This window comes from Alligator mississippiensis, chromosome 9 (genome assembly GCF_030867095.1).
Source record: "Alligator mississippiensis isolate rAllMis1 chromosome 9, rAllMis1, whole genome shotgun sequence".
In the NCBI taxonomy this organism is placed as follows: Eukaryota; Metazoa; Chordata; order Crocodylia; family Alligatoridae; genus Alligator; species Alligator mississippiensis.
The window spans coordinates 78,877,031-78,894,197 of NC_081832.1; the positions used below are offsets into that span (position 1 = coordinate 78,877,031).

At 62.2% G+C, this 17,167-nt stretch overlaps 2 protein-coding genes and 1 long non-coding RNA gene across 6 annotated transcripts; 2 read left to right on the top strand and 1 right to left on the bottom strand.

Annotated features, from left to right (window-relative positions):
• The first annotated feature begins 4,474 nt into the window (after window positions 1-4,474).
• LOC102561635 (serine protease inhibitor Kazal-type 1) lies at window positions 4,475-6,688 on the top strand. Its single transcript, XM_006268605.3, has 4 exons — window positions 4,475-4,615; window positions 5,375-5,397; window positions 6,003-6,106; window positions 6,448-6,688. Exons 1-4 carry the CDS (start codon window positions 4,558-4,560, stop codon window positions 6,515-6,517), a joined length of 255 nt encoding a protein of 84 aa, XP_006268667.1. The 5' UTR covers window positions 4,475-4,557; the 3' UTR covers window positions 6,518-6,688.
• Window positions 6,689-8,850: 2,162 nt separating this feature from the next.
• Window positions 8,851-12,643, top strand: LOC106737677 (uncharacterized). Its single transcript, XR_001373813.3, has 4 exons — window positions 8,851-8,960; window positions 9,553-9,578; window positions 10,019-10,119; window positions 11,196-12,643. It is a non-coding gene; the product is annotated as an uncharacterized LOC106737677 (long non-coding RNA).
• A 927-nt stretch (window positions 12,644-13,570) lies between these two features.
• LOC102561251 (serine peptidase inhibitor Kazal type 6) lies at window positions 13,571-17,167 on the bottom strand. Of its 4 annotated transcripts, none has more exons than XM_019475976.2 (5): window positions 16,796-17,167; window positions 15,100-15,125; window positions 14,469-14,543; window positions 14,260-14,375; window positions 13,571-13,749 (listed from the first exon to the last, which is right to left on the bottom strand). In XM_019475976.2, exons 1-5 carry the CDS (start codon window positions 16,851-16,853, stop codon window positions 13,704-13,706), a joined length of 321 nt encoding a protein of 106 aa, XP_019331521.1. In that variant the 5' UTR covers window positions 16,854-17,167; the 3' UTR covers window positions 13,571-13,703. The 4 variants fall into 4 exon arrangements, with proteins under 4 accessions (XP_019331521.1, XP_059568936.1, XP_019331522.1 ...); XM_059712953.1 differs by lacking the exon at window positions 16,796-17,167 and adding an exon at window positions 16,627-16,788; XM_019475977.2 differs by lacking the exon at window positions 14,469-14,543 and having other exon boundaries at window positions 16,796-17,149.

Sequence of the window (17,167 nt, forward strand, 5' to 3'; positions counted from 1 at the left end):
GGGGTGACCAGGAGCAGACCCCCCTCCTGATCCTGGCTGGGGTTTGCCTTGCAATAGAGCCCCGATGCTCCAGTGCATCGTCTAGTTTACCAGGACACAGGTCCTGACAAGGGTCCTGCAGTCTGCCAGGCGAAAAAGCCGAGACTGGGGAAAAAGGCACCATTAATTAGCAGTGGGAATTCATTAACCTCCCCCCACCCCCTCGACCTGCAGCATCTGGGGGGCGAGGGAAGCCCTCACGGATGCCACAGGTGAGGACAAGGTTGGGCAGCAAGAGACATCCTTCCTCTGCCCTTTGTACCTGCTTTGCTCTCAGCTGCCTTTTATCCAGCCTAGGAGCAAAGCCTGGCCTCACCTGGGACAGCAAGCGCTGCTCAGCTGCCTGGGGCGGGGGGACAAGTCGTCTGCACGGCCCTGCCGTGCTGGGAGAGTCTGCCTGGGGCGGGGGGACAAGGGAATTAGGGCTGGGGCTGAGCCGGGTCAGGATGCATTTAGGCAGTCGCAGACGCAGGTGCTGCCTCTGTGCCATCATGTGCAGATGCCAGGCAGGAGCCGGGCCGAGGCCATTTCAAAGGCCGGCCTGGGGGGTTTCTTGCAGGTGGGGACACTGGCAGGAGCCCGCAGAGCTCTGCCTGGCACTGAGCCTTGTCACAGGCCTGGCGGCATCAGCCCCAGGCTCTGTCCTGACCCGAGGAGGTGGCACGGTCATTTCCCACCTACGGGGCCCGGGACCCATCACCCCCGGCTGCGAGCAGGACGGGGAGCCCAGCAGCCGCTCTGGGCATGTGCTCGGGGCTGCTCTAACACGGCTGTATCACCGTGTCACCGGGAGCTGGCGTGTGCAGCGTGAGTGCGTGGGGTCAAGGAGTGTGGGGGGGGTGCAGTGAGTGAGTGTGCAGGGTGTGTGAGTCTGTGAGTGAGCGTGCAGGGTCAGTGAGGGTGCAAAGTGAGTGTGCAGGGTGTGTGGGGTCAATAGGTATGCCAGGTGAGTGTGCAGGGTGTGTGGAGTCAGTGAGGGTGCAAGGTGACTGTGCAGGGTGTGTCAACACATCCCTAGCCGGTGTTGCTGGGAGAGGCTGTGGCCGAGTGACGTTGTTCCCGAGCTGGGGAGAGACGCCCAGGCGGTGAGGGTTGAGCAGGGGCAGAGAAGGGGCTCCTTGCAGCGACTCCCCAGCAGCCGTGGGAAGCTCTGTCCCAGCTCCGCGCCCCCAGGACTCAGCTTCACCCTGGGGGGAAAGACAGAGGCGGGGGCTGCGAGCCGGGACCCCACGGGCACTGACGGGCCCACCGCCTCGCACGCATCCCAACCTTTGTGCTGAAGGCAGAAACAGGCCGAGCCTGGCGCCCACCCCCTTGGGCCCGGGGAAGAGACGGGAGCAGCGTCCCCATTGGACCCGCAGGACGCCGACCCCCCGGTTGCCAGACGGTCTTGCAGAAGGTGCATTTGTTGCTGTCGGCACCGCGGATCCGGCAGTGACCCGAGGGGCAGCTCCACGCGGTTTCTGGTACCCAGTGCGTGGGCATGATCCACGTGCCCGCTGCAGCACCGCATCGCCCTGCGCTGGGCATGGCGGGGTGCAGACAGCCCAGCCCCTGCCTGCCTTCCAGGCCTTTCCCGGCTCGCTTCCTACCGGGTCCCGAGTCGTGGCTTGCAAACTCCCCTCTTGCAACACCTGTGGAAAGCCACTTTCCCGGCTCCCAGGGACCACAGCAAAGCTGCCACCCCAGGGAAAGCCCCTGCTGGATCCTCGTGCCCTTCCTCCCTGCCCCTCGAGAGCTGGACGTGCTTTGCTGGTGCTAGTGGCACCGTCTGGACCCAAAGCAGTCACACGTGAGACAAGGGGGTGCACGGGGGGGAAGCACGCACACGCCCGTGGGACACGCATCAGCCCTCAGGCTGTGCGTGGGGGAAATCTGTGGCCGGACAATCCCACGGCACAAATGCAGGCGGGAGAGAGTTGCACGCGCCCGCCCTGGGCCCGCAGCAAGCCCCAGTGGGCTTAATTATCGCAGTGTCCTTAACTAGCACCCGGCCCCGGCACTGCTCCTGTGCCTGGAGCGGAGGAGCCCTCCCTGCTCCTCGCTCATGGCCGCAGGCTCTTAAAACCGAGGGAGAAGCGGGGCCGTGTAACTCAGGCTCTCGGCCATGCGCTCTCGCGGTGCGGATGAGTCCTTGGCCCTGTACGACGTGGGAAATGACTGCCACGTTCTCGCACGGGGAGTGCCTGCAACAGGAGCCGTTGCCCCAAAATGCAACGCGTTTCACGAGACTGGGGAGCGGGGCCAGCACGCAGCTGCCTGCACGAGGCTCGGGGTCACGCTGACACACCTGCGTCTGAACACGCCATTGTGCGTGTGCGCTCAGCCCCCCCTGCAAGGTCCCCACGCCCCGTTCCCAACGCCGTCATGCCCGGGCACCCACCTGTCTGCGTAGGAGGCTCTGGCCAAAGTGGCCTGGCACCGGCTCACAGCAGGGAGCACCGCTGCCAAACGCGAAGGAGCAAGACGAAGCCTCCGACAGTGCGGTGCGGGCTCGGGGGCCTGCCTGCGCCTCTGTCCCCCCATGTGCCGGCGAGCCTCAGGGGCCCGGAGGGAGGCTGGGTGTCGGGGGCTGGAGAGAGGTTCTTTGTAACAAGAAAAATAGGGGTTGTTTTCTATGCGACGATGAACCTCCCTATGTGCTTGCCCTTTTCGCACTTCCACATCTGCCCCGGATGTGGGCACGGGCAAGACAGATGTGGCGTGGCGCTGGCGGGTGCAGGAGGGGCTGTGGAGAGAGGCCAGGGCTATGCTGGTTTCAGAGCGACCCAGACGAAGTGGAGGATTGGGCCACCAGAAATTAGGCTTGACAAGGACAAGTGCAGAGTCCTGCCCGTAGGACGGAGCGAGCCCCTGCACGGTGCAGGCGGGGGCACTGGCTGGGCAGCCGCTCTGCAGACACGGTCCGGCGGCCGCGGCTCCTCGACCCCGGTCCGTCCTCAATCCGCCCCCAAGCACGGCATGTAAATGGGCTCTGGCCGACACCAGAGAGCTGCCGGCAGTTTCCTCCCAGGGGCCCTTGACCGAGCCCTGGCTACTCTGAGACACTCATTGAAAAGGGGACGGGGCTGTTTTACATCATTGCCTCCTCTGAAAAGAGGCCGGGAGGGGAAAGGGGGTTTAGGAACAACCAGTGACCAGTTTATTTATTGCCCACAGCTGCTCTCCCCAGGAGGGCAACGGGTTTGTCTGGGCCGGTTTGCACAGGGCTGATCCTGCCTCAGGCAGGGGTGGACTGGATGCGAGCGCGGCAGGTGCCTCCCAGCCCCACGGCGCTGGGATCCTGTGACTACGACCAGCCAGGAGACGTCACGCCGGATGAAGCAGACGCAGGAGGCCCCGGAGATCCTGGATCTGCTCAGCAAGAGACAGCGGTGCCCACAGGGCACGGAGGCGGGGGAGCTCGCCTTGGGTGGGTGGGCTAGGAAGGAGCAGGGCAGCCCCATGGCGATGCGCGGGTCCCTGGGCCGTAGCCCTCAATGATGCCCAGGGCTGCCTGGTTTGCAAGCTGGTCCCTGGCAGCGTGGGACCTCGCCCAGCAGGGCCACGTCCAGGGCAGCGAGCTGAGCCCCTTGCACCGGCTGGCAGCGGTGCAGCTGTGCGTTGCAACTCCAGGAGAATTACAGCTTTTATTAAGAGCAGACACAATGGACCTGGTGATTGCAGGCTGGGAAACACAAAGGGCTCAGTATCAGAGGGCTGATCTCTCTGGCCAGGCTGCAGACAGACAGACTGACGGGTGCCTGGTCATTACCGCCACCGGCCAGGATTTAGGAACAGGGCACAGGGACCCTGGCACATGCTGCAAACCAGGGGCAAGGATGGACGCGCCTGGGACAGACGGCCCCTCCTGAGCATATAGGACCTGGACCATGTGGCATGACCATACTCAGGGCACAGCAGCAAGCTGCTGCAAGGCTGGGGCAGGCCTTTGCAGCGCCCGTGGCCCGTGTGCCCGCTCTGGAGCACTGCCCCGCAGCCGCGCAGCCCTCCGTCAGCGTGGGGAAGGGACTATGTGGCCGGCTGCTGCATGCACATGCGGTCCCTGGCCTGCTTCCTGCATGGGCCATGGTTCGGGTGCAAGCGCCCTTGAGGAGAGGTCCCGTGTATGGCAGGCTGACCGCTGCTCCCACCACTGCTCCCTGCACCCCAAGGGGACGAGCAGCCCTGCCCTGGTAAAGTGCGTGCTGGCCTATGAGGGTTGGGAACAGGTCCTCTCCATGTGGACCCCCTCGCTGGGCTAAGCAGTGCCCGGCACAGACAAGGGCCCTTGCAGCATGGCATGGGCTGGAAAACACCTGCCAGCAAGCCAGGGGGAGAGAGGGTTGCCCTGACCCAGAGAGCCACGCAGGCACGGTGAAGACGAGACAGGGGTGTGCATTGCACGCAGAACAAGGGTTCACGGCTGAGCGGAGCGCCCGCCCCGCTGCCCATATATACGAGGCTCCCCCCTGCGGGACACACAGCGGGCAACTGCCGGGCTCAGGACAGTCGAGGCAGTCTCCACCCATCTCCACCATGATGCTGACCAGGGTCACCGTGCTCCTCGCTCTCGGGCTCCTCTGCTACTTGGAGGGTGAGTCTGTTTGCAGGCACCTGGGCAGAGCCCGGGGCTGGTCCTTCACTCCCGGCGCTCAGGAGCAGGTGCCTCTTTGCAAGAAGCAGGGGTGACTTTTGGGGCCTGAACTCAGCCAGGTAATGGTGGGACTGCGGGCTGTGTTCACAAGCCTGCTGCGAGGGGGCATTTACCCCCCCTGCTTCTGCTGGTGCCAGAGGCCAGATGCCGGCACGGCTGCTCCGGGGCACTGTTCTGTGCCTCCAGGGGAAGAGCGAGTGTGCACAGCTGCCTCGTGGCGGGTAGTGCTGCAGCAATGATCCCGTTCCTTGGGGAGAGGTAATGCGGGGAGAGCCGGTGCCATCTCTAGGGGCTGTCACGGATGCCAGAGGCATCACATTGCCAAGGTGCTCAGCACCCCAGTGCTGAGAGCAAAGCAGCTGGGAATGCGCTCTGCTTCCCATCTCTGCATCGCAGGGGGCGCATCCTGCAGAACATGCCGCGCCATGGGGAGGAAAGCCTGGCACGGTGCCGTGTGCTCGAGACACAGCCTGCCCGGGGGGTTGCTAACGTGAGTCTCAGTCTCCAGCCTTGTGCATGGAGCTGCTTCTCTGCTCACACACATGCACGCTTGAGTGCAAGCACAAGAGGTCCCCCGGGTGCACGAGAGGCACCAGGGCAGGAGGTCTTCCCGGAGCCGGGTGGCCAGCTGAGGAAGCAGCACCCGCTGCCCCGCTGCCCTCCAGCACCGGGTCACTCGTGTCTGTGCTTCCGTTCCAGGTGCTGCCGGGCAGGACGACCAGGTGAGTCTGCTCCCTCGCCCTGCCGCACGTCCTTGCTTCCTGCGCCCCGGTGCCTGACTGCAGGGCCCCGATAGCACCGCAGGGAAGGGGATGGCACTCCCCCCTGAGACCCAGACCGGGGACGGGGCTGCATGCTGCGGGTCGATGGTTGGCACGACCTGTCTGGGGGTGGAGAGGAGCATGGAGGGGAGGAGAAGGGGCCCCTTAGTTCACGTCCCAGGTGAAGCTGGGGAGAGGATGGCCACAGGAATCGAGGTGCTGCAGAAAACCCCGGGGCAAGGCAGTGGTTGCACCCCTGCCGCAGCACGAGGATGAGCAGACCGCATGGGAGACCCAGAGCAGCAGGACCCCAGGGCCTGATGGACCAGGGCAGAGCCTGCAACCCGCAGCCGGCTGCTCTGGGCCGCGGAGGCAACGGCCCTCCCTCGCCGCTCCGTGCCTGGGTGGGGGGCAGCGCGGAGAGACCCACCTATTGCACCTGCAAAGCGTGGCCCCTCTCAGGCCTGGCGCTGCTAGCATCACTGGGCCAAAAGCAGGCTCAGCCGTGCCAGCGGTTGGGGCCGGGCTGGGTGGATGGTTTAAGGAGCCTCCCGTTGCCTCGGCAGGATGATTACCCAAAGCACGTGAACTGCCCGGGTGTCTACGCCCCGGTGTGTGGCACAAACGGCAAGACGTATCACAACGTCTGCTTTCTGAAAGCGGAGAACCGGTAAGTGCCAAAACGCCCCCGTCCTCCGTGCAGCGCTCTGCCGGAGCCGGGCTCCTGGGCACCGCTGCGGTCACGCGGCAAGGAGCAGGCCAGGCCTGGAGCTTGCCTTGCCTCCTGTGGTCCACACCGATGGCGGGAGGGAGGGGACTGAGCCACGGCCCAGTGCGCTGGGTGCAATCGTTAGCATCCCCGTGCACTGCAGCATCTCCTGGGCATCGCCATCTCAGCCTCCCGTGACCCCCAGGGCCAGCCCGGCCTCTCCGGGGGTGGCTTTGGGAGACCTGCCGCCCCCTCCGCACAAGGGCACTGTGCTCACGGCGCTGCCTTGCATTGCCTTCCAGAAAAAGCATGCGCACCATTCGCGTGAGGCACAGGGGACCTTGCCAGGACGACGACTTGCATGAATCCTGAGCTTCCAGGCTGGTGAAAAGGATGCACCCCGGCGCCCACGCCCTCCCCGCCGTCACGCTCCCTGCCCCTGGGCTGCCTGGCCTAGAGGCCTCACTTCTCCCCGCTGCTCAGAGACCCGGTGTGTCCCCCCCAGCCCCTTCTTGCCCTTTGCTTGTGCAATAAAACCAATGCAGCAGAACCCCGTGTCAGGCTCGTTTCCTCCATCTCTCTCTGCAGCTGGGAGGAAAGCCTGGCCCAGCACGAGCCCGAGGGAGGCACGGCGTGCAGTCTGAGTGCCGGGCGCTAGGTGTCCTCGCCGGGCAGCCCTTGGCCCTTCCCTGCAAACTAGCGCAGCAGCAGGAGGGCAGGGGAGGGGAGGAAGCCCTGGGGGTGCAGCCCCAGCGCACAGCTGCTGCCCAGAGCAGGTGCATGGTGCAGGCGGCTAGCACTCCCCTGCTATCGGCACTACACCCGCAGGGCCAAGTCCTTTGCTGGGGGCTTCCCTTAGACTCCCTGCCACTTGCAGCCAGGCCGTGCTATGAGACCCCCCGGGAATGGGGTGACTTTGGGACTTGGGGCTGGAGCTTGTGTGCCTGCCCCCATTGCGGAGAGTAACCCCATCCGTGGACATCAGCCGCTTGGAGCTGGCCCTGTCTGCCAGGAGTGCGTGCCCACCCAGGTGGTCTGGCTGGCCCCTTCTTCCAGGAACGCGGCTCAGCGAGGGGGGACTGGAGGGTGATTTAAAAGAGCCCTGTGTCCCTGCACAGCTCTCCTGTCCGTGCAGCTCATGTGCTTCCGCTTCTGCATTTTACAAGATTCATCCTCATCCTAGGACCAAACCAGCCCTACAGTTCAGGCCTGGCGCGAGTGAGTGGCGGTCTCTCGATGCCGGGGGAAGCCCCGTCCCCCCCCCCGCCTGCCCACCAGGTTACCTGTAAAGGCAGAGTCCTCTCAGGTGGGGACCAGTGTGGGACACTGGAGGGAAGATGGAGAGAAACGGAGAGGGGGATGAGGAAGGGTTGCAATGCAGCCCGAGGGGGAAAGGGCAAGGGACCGCGGTCGGCCGAGTCTGGAGAGACAGAGGTGAAGGAGGACACGAGAGCGGCTTTGGTATTTGGACGAGGAAGACAGGGACGCTTTCTTTCCTGCCACAGAAGGCAGGGACCAGGCAGCGGGGTCGCGCGCAGCCAAGCAGCTTCCCAACAAAGCTTAGGAAGGATTCCCTAGTGGTAAGAGCAGCAGGACCAGAGCAGGAGCTGTGGGCATTGCTTCCAGCCCCGTGAGTCCCTGATTCGGTGCAACCTGGGCAGAGAAGCAGCTGGATGCAGGGGTAGCTTTTCCCAAGGGTCTCATTAAAGCGGTGCTTGGTGCCAAGCCTGCCCTCCTGGCTCCCGAGGAGACTGACCGTGGCCCGACGGTGCAGCGGACACCAGTCCTGGGACCAGGCCTTGCAGCGTGGTCCTTTCCTCGCCCGACCGGTGGCGGTGCGCTCTGGCTCAGCCCCTCCTCGGCGATGGGCTGAAAACCGAGGGCCCCTCGCTCTCGGTCAGGTTGACTCTGTGGCTGGACCTTTAATGCAGAGCAGACAGCATGAAGGCCACTGCCTGCCACGGCTTGCCCCGGGCTTTGGCCTCCCCCGCCTGAATCTCAGGGGAGGAGCTCGCAGTGCTGTGAAGGCAGGTGCTTTCATTGCAACAGGTATCCAGGCTGCAGCCGTGCTGGTGTAGAGGCAAAGGGCATCCGAACTCGTGGTAGGGGTGATCTCTTGCGTTAGATTTTTGCACAAAAAAAAAAAAGTTTCTTCAATTGCAATTCAAGCTTGCAAGAATTCTTTATTTTGCCAAAATCGAGTTGGTCTAATAAAAGAGATCACCTCTACCACGCGTTCTGATTCCTTCGTTGCGCCGGGGCTTTCAATCAGCAGCGCGAGGTGCGTGCTCTTTCCTTGGGAACAGGCCGCAGGGTCTTGTCTCGAAAGGGGGCCGAGGCCCACCAGGCCCCCCTGGCTGGAGAGAGGCCGCCAGGCGCACAGCCGATGCCTGGGGACGGCAGACGCTGGCACAGGAATGGGAGGCAAGGCTACAGGCTGCTCCCAGGGAGGGACCCAGCAGAGAGCATACACCGCTCCAAGATGCTTCAATTAACTCAACCTGCCTAATTGCTACTGCAGTCACCAAATTAGGGGTGTGATGTATTTGTTCAGCTAAGTTTCAGGAAAAACAGGCTGAGGACAGAACAACACAGGTGTTCCCCTTCGGAGGAATGTCTCCTGGTTTCCCAAACCATCAACAACCAGTTTGGACACATTCATGGGGAAGGTGGGTGCTGGGCACCCTCTATATAGAGCAAGGCTGTGGGGTTTGCTGGCAAAGCAGCTGCTGGGCGGCGGACCGGGCGGCTTGCACCATGAAGACAGCAGGAGCCCTGGTGCTCCTTGCCATCGCGCTCCTCTGCTTCTCCTCGGGTGAGTCCCCTTCACCCAGCCGGCGCCGAGACCCAGCTCCGGCACCCCAGCCGCCGGAGAAGGGCAGGGTCAGTCCCACCCACAACTTCTCACGGGTCAGGAAGTGGCTTCTCCCAGGGGGAAGTGGGTGCCTTACCCAGAGGGTCCGGCAGAGCCTGGACCCTGAACTTGGGGTTGCTGATGCCCGGCAATGGGAGAGCTGCCCAGCCCCGGGGGCTGGGACAGCAAACAGCGCCCATGGCACAGGGCGCATCGCTGCTGCAGGGCTGGGCGAGCTGTGAGCGTTGTGCAGGGCCCGAGGGGGCGCAGATCCCTGCCGCCCGAGCTGCAGCTTGAAGGGGACGGGTGTTGTTTTCAGATCCCGGCTGGGCTGATGCCGGATGTTCCCATTACTTGAGTCGGGTCCAGCTCCTTTAGGACTCTTTCCTCTTGCGGGAACCTGAGACACAGACTGTGTGCGTGTGTGCATGCAGGTGTGCATGCATGTGCGCGTGTGATGCAAGCTGGATGCAGGTGTGTTAAGAGGCAGAGTCCCAGGGGCCTGGCCAGATCCGGCTTCATCCTCATTTCTGCCCTTTGTGTTTTGTTCCAGAGGTCGCAGCTCAGCCCGGCAGGAGGGTAAGTGCCGCCCTCTGGCTTCCAGCCCGTTCCCAGGGCACGGGCCCCTCTGTGCGCTGTAAATGGGGGCAGTCCTTGCAGACCTCGCTGAGGCCCCGACACCCTCTTCCCCAGCCCCTTGCCCTGCATGGGGTCAGGGCGAAGGGCCCAGCAGTTCCCAGCCCAGGAGGGGCAGGGGTGGTGGGATCCCTAAGCCCTGACAACAACGCTCAGCTCAGCGTCACCCGTGCAGCGGGGCAGCTTCTGCCCCGGGGATGCACCTGCACCCGCGCGAACTGGAGGCCACGAAGATGTGGTCCTGGCAGGGGCCGGGCAGCGCTGCCCATGCACACCCTGGGCTCTGCTCATGCCAGCGAGCTCCCCGTCCCCAGCTTCTCGAGGGCAGCGCTGCCAAGCCCCAGGGCCAAAGCGGGGTAAGAGTTGCCTCGTTGCCTCTGCAGTGTGACGGCGACGACACAGCGTGCCCGGTGGTCTACGATCCTGTCTGTGGCACGGATGGCAAAACATATCCCAACGACTGCTACCTTCAGGCAGCCAAGGTGTAAGTGCAGCGCCGCTCGGCACCGTCTAAGCGCCCTCGCCTGTGAGCAGCCCCTGCCTCCCTGCTCCTCTCCGTGCCCAGGCTGCTCACGTCTGCCTCCCTTCGCTTCTCCCCTGCCCCAGCAAGGGAGAAGTGTTGCCCCTCCAAGCCCTTCCCAGCGGACCCACACGTGCTCCTGAGGTCTCTGCAAATTGGGGGTGGGGGGTTACCAGAAAGGCCAGCCCTGCCTGCCGGGCTCCTGGACCAAGTAGCACAGACCCAGGATAGTCACAAGCTTTCCCCCGGCCCCCGGCAGAGAGAGCTACACGGCCCCCTGGGTGCTGCTGGGTGGACCCCAGAGCAGGTCGATCAATTAGCACCCAGGGAGGATTTTTTTTTTTCCCTTAAAAACATTTTATTAGAAAACCAGACCATAACAAAAGGCTCAGAAACGACCTCCAAGAGAGGCCTCGCAAAAGGATAATACAACAGTCCAAATAACATACTAAAAAAAACATCGGAATTGGTATCATATTGCACATCATCTCATTTGTACGCAGTATATACAAACACCCCTGAGTAGTGTCTATCGAACACATATTACACGCATCCTGTACTTTCCCGGAAAAGGGAAAGCAAGAACATACAGGTCCCTTTGTTGTCTCTACCCCACGTACAACCCTCGCCAGCCTTTTCTACCCACTAAGGCTGACTCTTAGTTTAGCCTACACCTGTGCGGGGCTGAAACAACCCCCTGAAGTCCAGCTCTTGCCAGAATTTTTCCTCCCCTCCTTTCGTATTTCCTTCTCTAGCTCCATAGAAGTGCAGCTCGTGCGTTGCTAACTGCACACACTCTACCTCTGCGCTTGCAGCGTGTGCGGGTTGCAAGGGCCAGGGCTGCTGCAGGCGGCGGGTGCAGGGTGCAGACCCTCGGTGCTCCCTACACGGCGAGCTGCTGCCCGCTGGCCCCTGCCAGGGCTATCACAAGCTCAAAAGCCAATCTGCCTGGCTTGCTGGGGGTTGTGGAGGGACTGGGCACCCCCTCTTTGCACGAGGTCACTGGGGTGGCTCTGATTTCACGGTGTTTCTCTTCCTAGGAAGGTCCAGGTGAACTACCGGGGGCCTTGTCGCTAGCGGGGCGAGGTGGAGAGGTGATGCCCTTCCACTCCCTGGCACGTCCCCGCCGGTGAGGACAACGTGCAACCTCATCTGCACGAATGCATCCGTGCTCCCGGGCCCAGGGGTCCAATAGACCGCACGCCCCCCACTGCTGCCCCCCACCCCGCCTTCCCTGCGCATCCCGGGGCCCGCTGGGGTGTCTTCGGAGGCCTCCTCTTGCTGTGCTTGCTCCATAAACTGCCTGCAGCAGAATCCCGCGTCTTTGTGATCTGTGAAGAAGTCGAGTGCCCTGCGTTCCCGATCCGAGCAGCACAAGTGTCAGGGTAGAGGTGTCCGGGTGCAGGACTCCTGCAGCCGCGCTCATGGCTGCGCTGCGTCCCGTCTGGCCCTGACGTCTTCCCAAGCTGCAAACTAGAGCAGCCTCCCACGCCGAGGCTGCAGGACCGGCTGCCTCTGTTAGCCCGTGGCATCCCCGGCCGGTCGGTGGCATGCATGTGATGGGCCTCAGAGGGAGCTCGTGCCCCGGGGTGGGGTGTGGGGTGCCCCTGCCTTGCTTTGGCAGCTCAAAGCCTGCCCCAGCAGCACGCGGGGAGGCCCTGGAGAAGGCAACCGGCATGCCCGGCACCACAGCACGAGTCCTCTCGGCGGGGCGGTACCGGAAGACACGATGCAAGAGGGACGGTGGAAGGACTCGGTGACTGAGCCATGTCATGGAAGGGGATTTACCCACGCGGGAAAGCTGGGGCTGCTGAGAAACCAGAAGCGCGATGGATTACGTGTGCGGCCAGACGTCCCCAGGACAGGCCGGCGTGGCCGCCAGGAGCTGGGGTGCGAGTCTTTGCAGCCCTCAGGTCCCGGCGTGCGACACTCCTCTCCACTACGCCCATCTGCACTGACTCAAGTTCCTTCCATCAGGGGCTCCATTTCTCCCGTGCCCCGGGCTGAAGGTGAAGCCTGGCGCTCTCCTCCTCCCGGCCCTCGCAAAGGGCTAAACAGAGCAGATACGTCCTGGGGCTGAGCCAAGGAGGCAACCCTGACCAATGCCTGACCTCCTCACATCATGTGTTCAGATCCGGGCCAGGGGAGCGGTCCTGCCAGGAGAGACGGCTGCGCTGGCACAGGATAGCCCCGTGCCAGGATGGTCGGTCTGTAATGGGAACACCCCGACCAGGACGTGACACGAGCCCACGGCCCAGGACGGGATAAGAGATGCAAGATACGGGCGCAGCGAATACGTAATTTGTTTCCACCACTGTGCAAAAGGAGGATTGGGAAGTACAGAAACTTTGCAGCAGCCTGCGTGGTGTCGTGCCGACCACCTTGTCACAGCACAGATGTGTTAACCCCGGTCTGATGTGCTTGCCAGGCCCAGATGTGTTAGGTCCGTGCTTGTAGACAGTAAACCTGGCTCAATCTTTACCCTAAACCCGACCCGTGCTTGTTCTTTAAGACACGATTGGTGCTGGGATCTGGCTGCTGCGCTTCCCAGCACGGAGACTACAAGACCTCAGTAACCCCAGCGAGTCCACGGCAGGGGCCACGCGCCCGGGCTCGTGCGGGCTGGAGGTTTAGCTGCTTTCAGAAGGGCAGACCCTGCAAACCCCGTGCAGGGATCCTGCAAGCTCAAGGCGGTGGGCGGCTTTAGGAGGCTCTGGGGCTGCTCTCCGGGGAGGGGGCAGGCGGCACGGGGGTGCATAGACTCCACCTGCAGAAGAGGCGGCTCTTGCCTGGTCCTCTACCTCCAAACCGGGCCCAGCAAGGAGTCATCGGGCGTAACTCTCTCTATTCGGGAGCCCGTTTCTTCCTTGTCCCCAGAGCTGCTGGGCAGAGGCCAGTCGTCACTGTGGCCACCGTGTCTAGACCATTCATACTCGACCCTGTCTTTATTCTCCCAGCCCAACACGCCTCGGCGACAGGGAGGTGCTCCTCTCCCCACGCTGCAGACCGCAGCTGGAGGCACAGGCGAAGGAAGGGCAAGGTCCTTGAAGGTCTTTAGGCCCCTGACTCCTACTGAAGTACAGGGGGATTCGGCACCAACTGACCTTGGTGATTGTGGACTGAGGTGACATGACCAAGGTCACACGCGGTAGTCTGTGGCAGAGCAGAGACGCATTCTTTCGCATCCCAAGACCAGGCCTTCCCCAGGGCACTCTCCTGTCCCTCAGAGGGGCATTAGCTAAGGGCAAAACAGTCCCTGGCATCTCCCTGGATTTCCATGCTGTCATAGTCCTAGGAGACACGCCGATGTAGCCCGGCCATCTCCCACGACACGGTGCTCCGTAGCGCCTGCGCTACACACCACTCACTGGCAGCATTGCCCCGTGCATTGCGGCAACAGGAAACACTCAAAGGATTGTGCCGAGTTTTCTTTATTGAGCAAGCAGATTGGAGACAACGTCGCCCCCAGAGCAGGGCTGAGATGAGCAGGGATCTGGGCCCTGGGGATGGCGAGGGAAAGCGAACTGATGCTTGGCACGGCCGGGGACTCAGCATTTCCCCATGTGGTACAGTCGAAGCTTCCCCCCACTTTTCCTGCAAGACAGACGCAGATCCAACCGGAGGTTAGAGAGGCCTGTCCCCGCGGCACGGGCAACGCCGCTGGCCGGCTCCTCGTGCCTCTGGGGTGGGCATCGCAGGGTTAACCCGCACGAGCAGGTGGGGGCCCAGCACTCAGCTCACCCCCCAGCAGCAATTAAATGCAATTAAGTATGCTTTCATGAAGATCTGAGGCAAGCCGGCCTGCTGGGAAAGGTCCAGGCTTAGACTCTCCCTTCCAGATGTTGCAGAGGAGCAGCCCCAAAACAGGGCTTGGGGGGGAGGCCCTTGGTGCCCAGGCCTGGTGCTAGCCAGAGAGGACTTGCAGCAAGTTGGACTCGTCTGGCTGTGCCGGGGTGGGGACAGGTGAGGGCTCGCTGCCCTTCGCAGGAAGGGTCGACTAGTCCCTATGAGCAGAAGCCGAAGGGATCCCGGCCCTTTGCTCCAAAGGCCTGGCATTCAGCTCACCCCCCTTGTCCTCAGCTCTACGCCCTCCAGGTCACTTACTCGACGGCCTTGCAGAAGGCGCACAAGTTGCCGTAGGTCATGCCGTCGTCGCCGCAGTGGGGGTTGGACTCCCGCGTGCAGAAGGTGCCCGAGTCCTTGAACTCGCTGCAGTCAGGCTGCAACGGCAACGGTAGATGCCCTTTAGGATCCCTTTCTCCCCCTTTCTTCCCTTCCTTGGCTCTAACAAGATGTTCACCCGCTTGCTCTACCATTTCTGCCGCAACGGCCGTGACGGCAGAGCCTCCTTCTCTCCGGCGCAATGGGCATCGCAGCCCACCTGAGCCCTGTTTTGGGGTTCAGTTGCACAGGAAGAGAAGTGTTACAGATGCTCTTTTAAAACCCATCGCCGCCCCAAGGAGCGCCAGGCTGAGCGGGGCCTCCCTCCCCTTGGCCCAGCTCTTCAGCCCAGTGTCTCGCCCGCACCCCAGCTCCATGCCTTTCCACCCGAAGGAAAAGCAAGTGGTAGCTTGCAGATGTCTCCGAAAAACAGCAAGGCAAGCTCAGTTTTGATCACCTCTTACAGCCGTCTTTCGGCTGAGGCCATGCTGCAAGCATTGCCCGGGCTCCCGAGAAGGCTCACCTCCACCCACCACCCACCCACCGTCGCTCTCCCCACCCTGGCACGGGATCCATGCATGGATCAGCTTCATGGTGGATCACCATCCGTATGTCATGCATGGATCACCTTCATGCAGGTGCATCCCCCCAGCGCGGGAACCACCCAGCTCCACCCATTCCCTTTTAAAATGATCTTCCAGGAGCTGAAAACGTGGTTGCAAAGACCCCTTCTCTTAAAGCAGGAGGAAGAGCAAAGCATTGCATAGGATCAGCTGCCCTAACCTTGTCCTCCTCTTTGCCGGCAACATCTGGAACAAAAGAGAGAGAGAGTGGGTTTGCAACAGCTGCACGGTCCCCGAGGAGAGGGAGGCAGTCATTCATCCTCAAAATGCAGCATTATTGTCTCGTCCCCGCGGGCGGAAACCAACCACCTGAATTGTTGTCCAGGATCTAACAGGGACTAATGAGACTGGGAGGTTTTGATTCTTCTAGCCTTGCCCTGCCGATGCCCCGTGGTCTCTGGGAAGAAACGCTCCAACGTTCACTAAGGGACGGGACCATCTCCGGTGAACTGGACCCGAGCCGTGTGGCCCCGATTTGGGGGACCTAGGTCAGGCACCCTCCCTACCCCCAGGGCTGCCAAGGGCTCATCAGCTCACGCGACACAGATGTGTCAGGCCGGCAGCTGACACGGACTCTCCTGTATCTAGGAAGGGCTGGTGAGATCCTCTTTCCCAGGACTTGCTGGCAGCCTCTGTCCACACCCGGTAGATCTGAGCAGGAGCGGAGCAGGGGACACAAGAAGAGGGAGAAACCCTAGTCCCAGCACCCTTGGCTTGCACCGTCCCTGCCCACCCCCAGCACCTCGAAACACCTAGCCCCTTCCGCACCTGCCCCCAGCCTCATTACCCAGGCCAGTCCCAGCCCTGTGCCCGGCTCCCCTCGCTGCTGTTGGGAGTGGGCAGCGTTGACCGTGAGCTGAGGCTTATAACTAGACGCGACCGAGGTACGAATGAGCAAAACGAAGCGCCTGGCACAAGCATCCCATGGGGTGCACGCAGCACTTGGGGATGATGCCCCGACCCTGCACAACGACAGCAGTGGCTGCAGCTGGTCCCTGGTTCTGCAGGAACAGCAGCGCGCGGCTGGCTCTTGGACCCCAATTAAATCTTAATTAGGGCCGGGCACAGATTTCCGAGCAAATCCTTCCTACAAGGGATCTTGCCTCTTTTGTCCTCAGGCAGCTTGGGACTCTCTCAGCTGCATCCACCATCCGCATGAGCCCGCTGCAAAAAGGTTTGCAACCAACGCTCGGGCTGCAGATGGCAGGGGAGAAGCAGCCCTGTGCGGCCTGGATCTGGGCCGAGTTAGCCGGACACGAGTCACATCGCTATTGCTAACTCCAGAGCTTCAAATATGGTACGTCCGCCCCCCCAAATCACGGAGAGACACCAGGCAGATACACGCTCCGCTCCTTGGATGTGTCCTCTGTGCTTTGAGTGGTTAAGGGCAACTGCAGCCCATTTGCCAGCTCTCCTCTGCTAAGTGAAGGGTTAGAAATTTACGGTTTTTAATAAATGAAAGCGGAGACTCTCCTCTTCCCACGTACCTCCACCGCCCAGGGCTGTAAGGAAACCATCTTGCAACAGAGCCACGGCAGCTGGCAGCTCAGCTGGCTCCCGACGGAGGGGTCTAACCCTCCAAAGAAGGTTTTTGGAGCCACCAGCGTCCGCAGTCAGATACTGGAGGTTTGCCTTCAACACCTACTCTGTGCCATTGTGTCTCCACTGCCGGTGAGCCTTTCCGTACCTGATTCACCCTCAGGAAACGCTGGAGGGGCAGGGACACCCCGATGCATCGAAACAGCCCTTGGGATGATTGCAGCGCTCCTCTCGAATGGCTCCCCCTACCCCCTGCCCAGAAGGGAAGACTCGTCCGGCCGGGCTTCATCGGGTTTGCAGAAGCAAACGTTACTCACGTGCGGAGAAGCAGAAAAGAGCCAGGCTCAGCAGCAGCAAGATGCCCATTGCCTTCATGGTGCAAGTGGCTGATCTCCGGTCCCGGGACGCTGCCTCAGCCCACAGGGAGTGCTGAGGGACCCGCCTCGCCACCTGCTTATATAGACACACCTTCCTGCCTGCTTCCCGAAGGGATCATTGGCTCCGTCGGTGTCTCAGGAATGCTTCGGCTTGAAGAGCGCCGCCCTGTCCACATCAAGCTCGGGGGAAATAGTGGGGGGGAGGGGGTTAATTATGTGGGTGGCATGCAATCTGCCAGGATGCAATCGGCTCCACAATTAGTAATCCCCGTTCTTGCACCTCGTCCTGGAGCTGGGACAAGGGCGACGCAG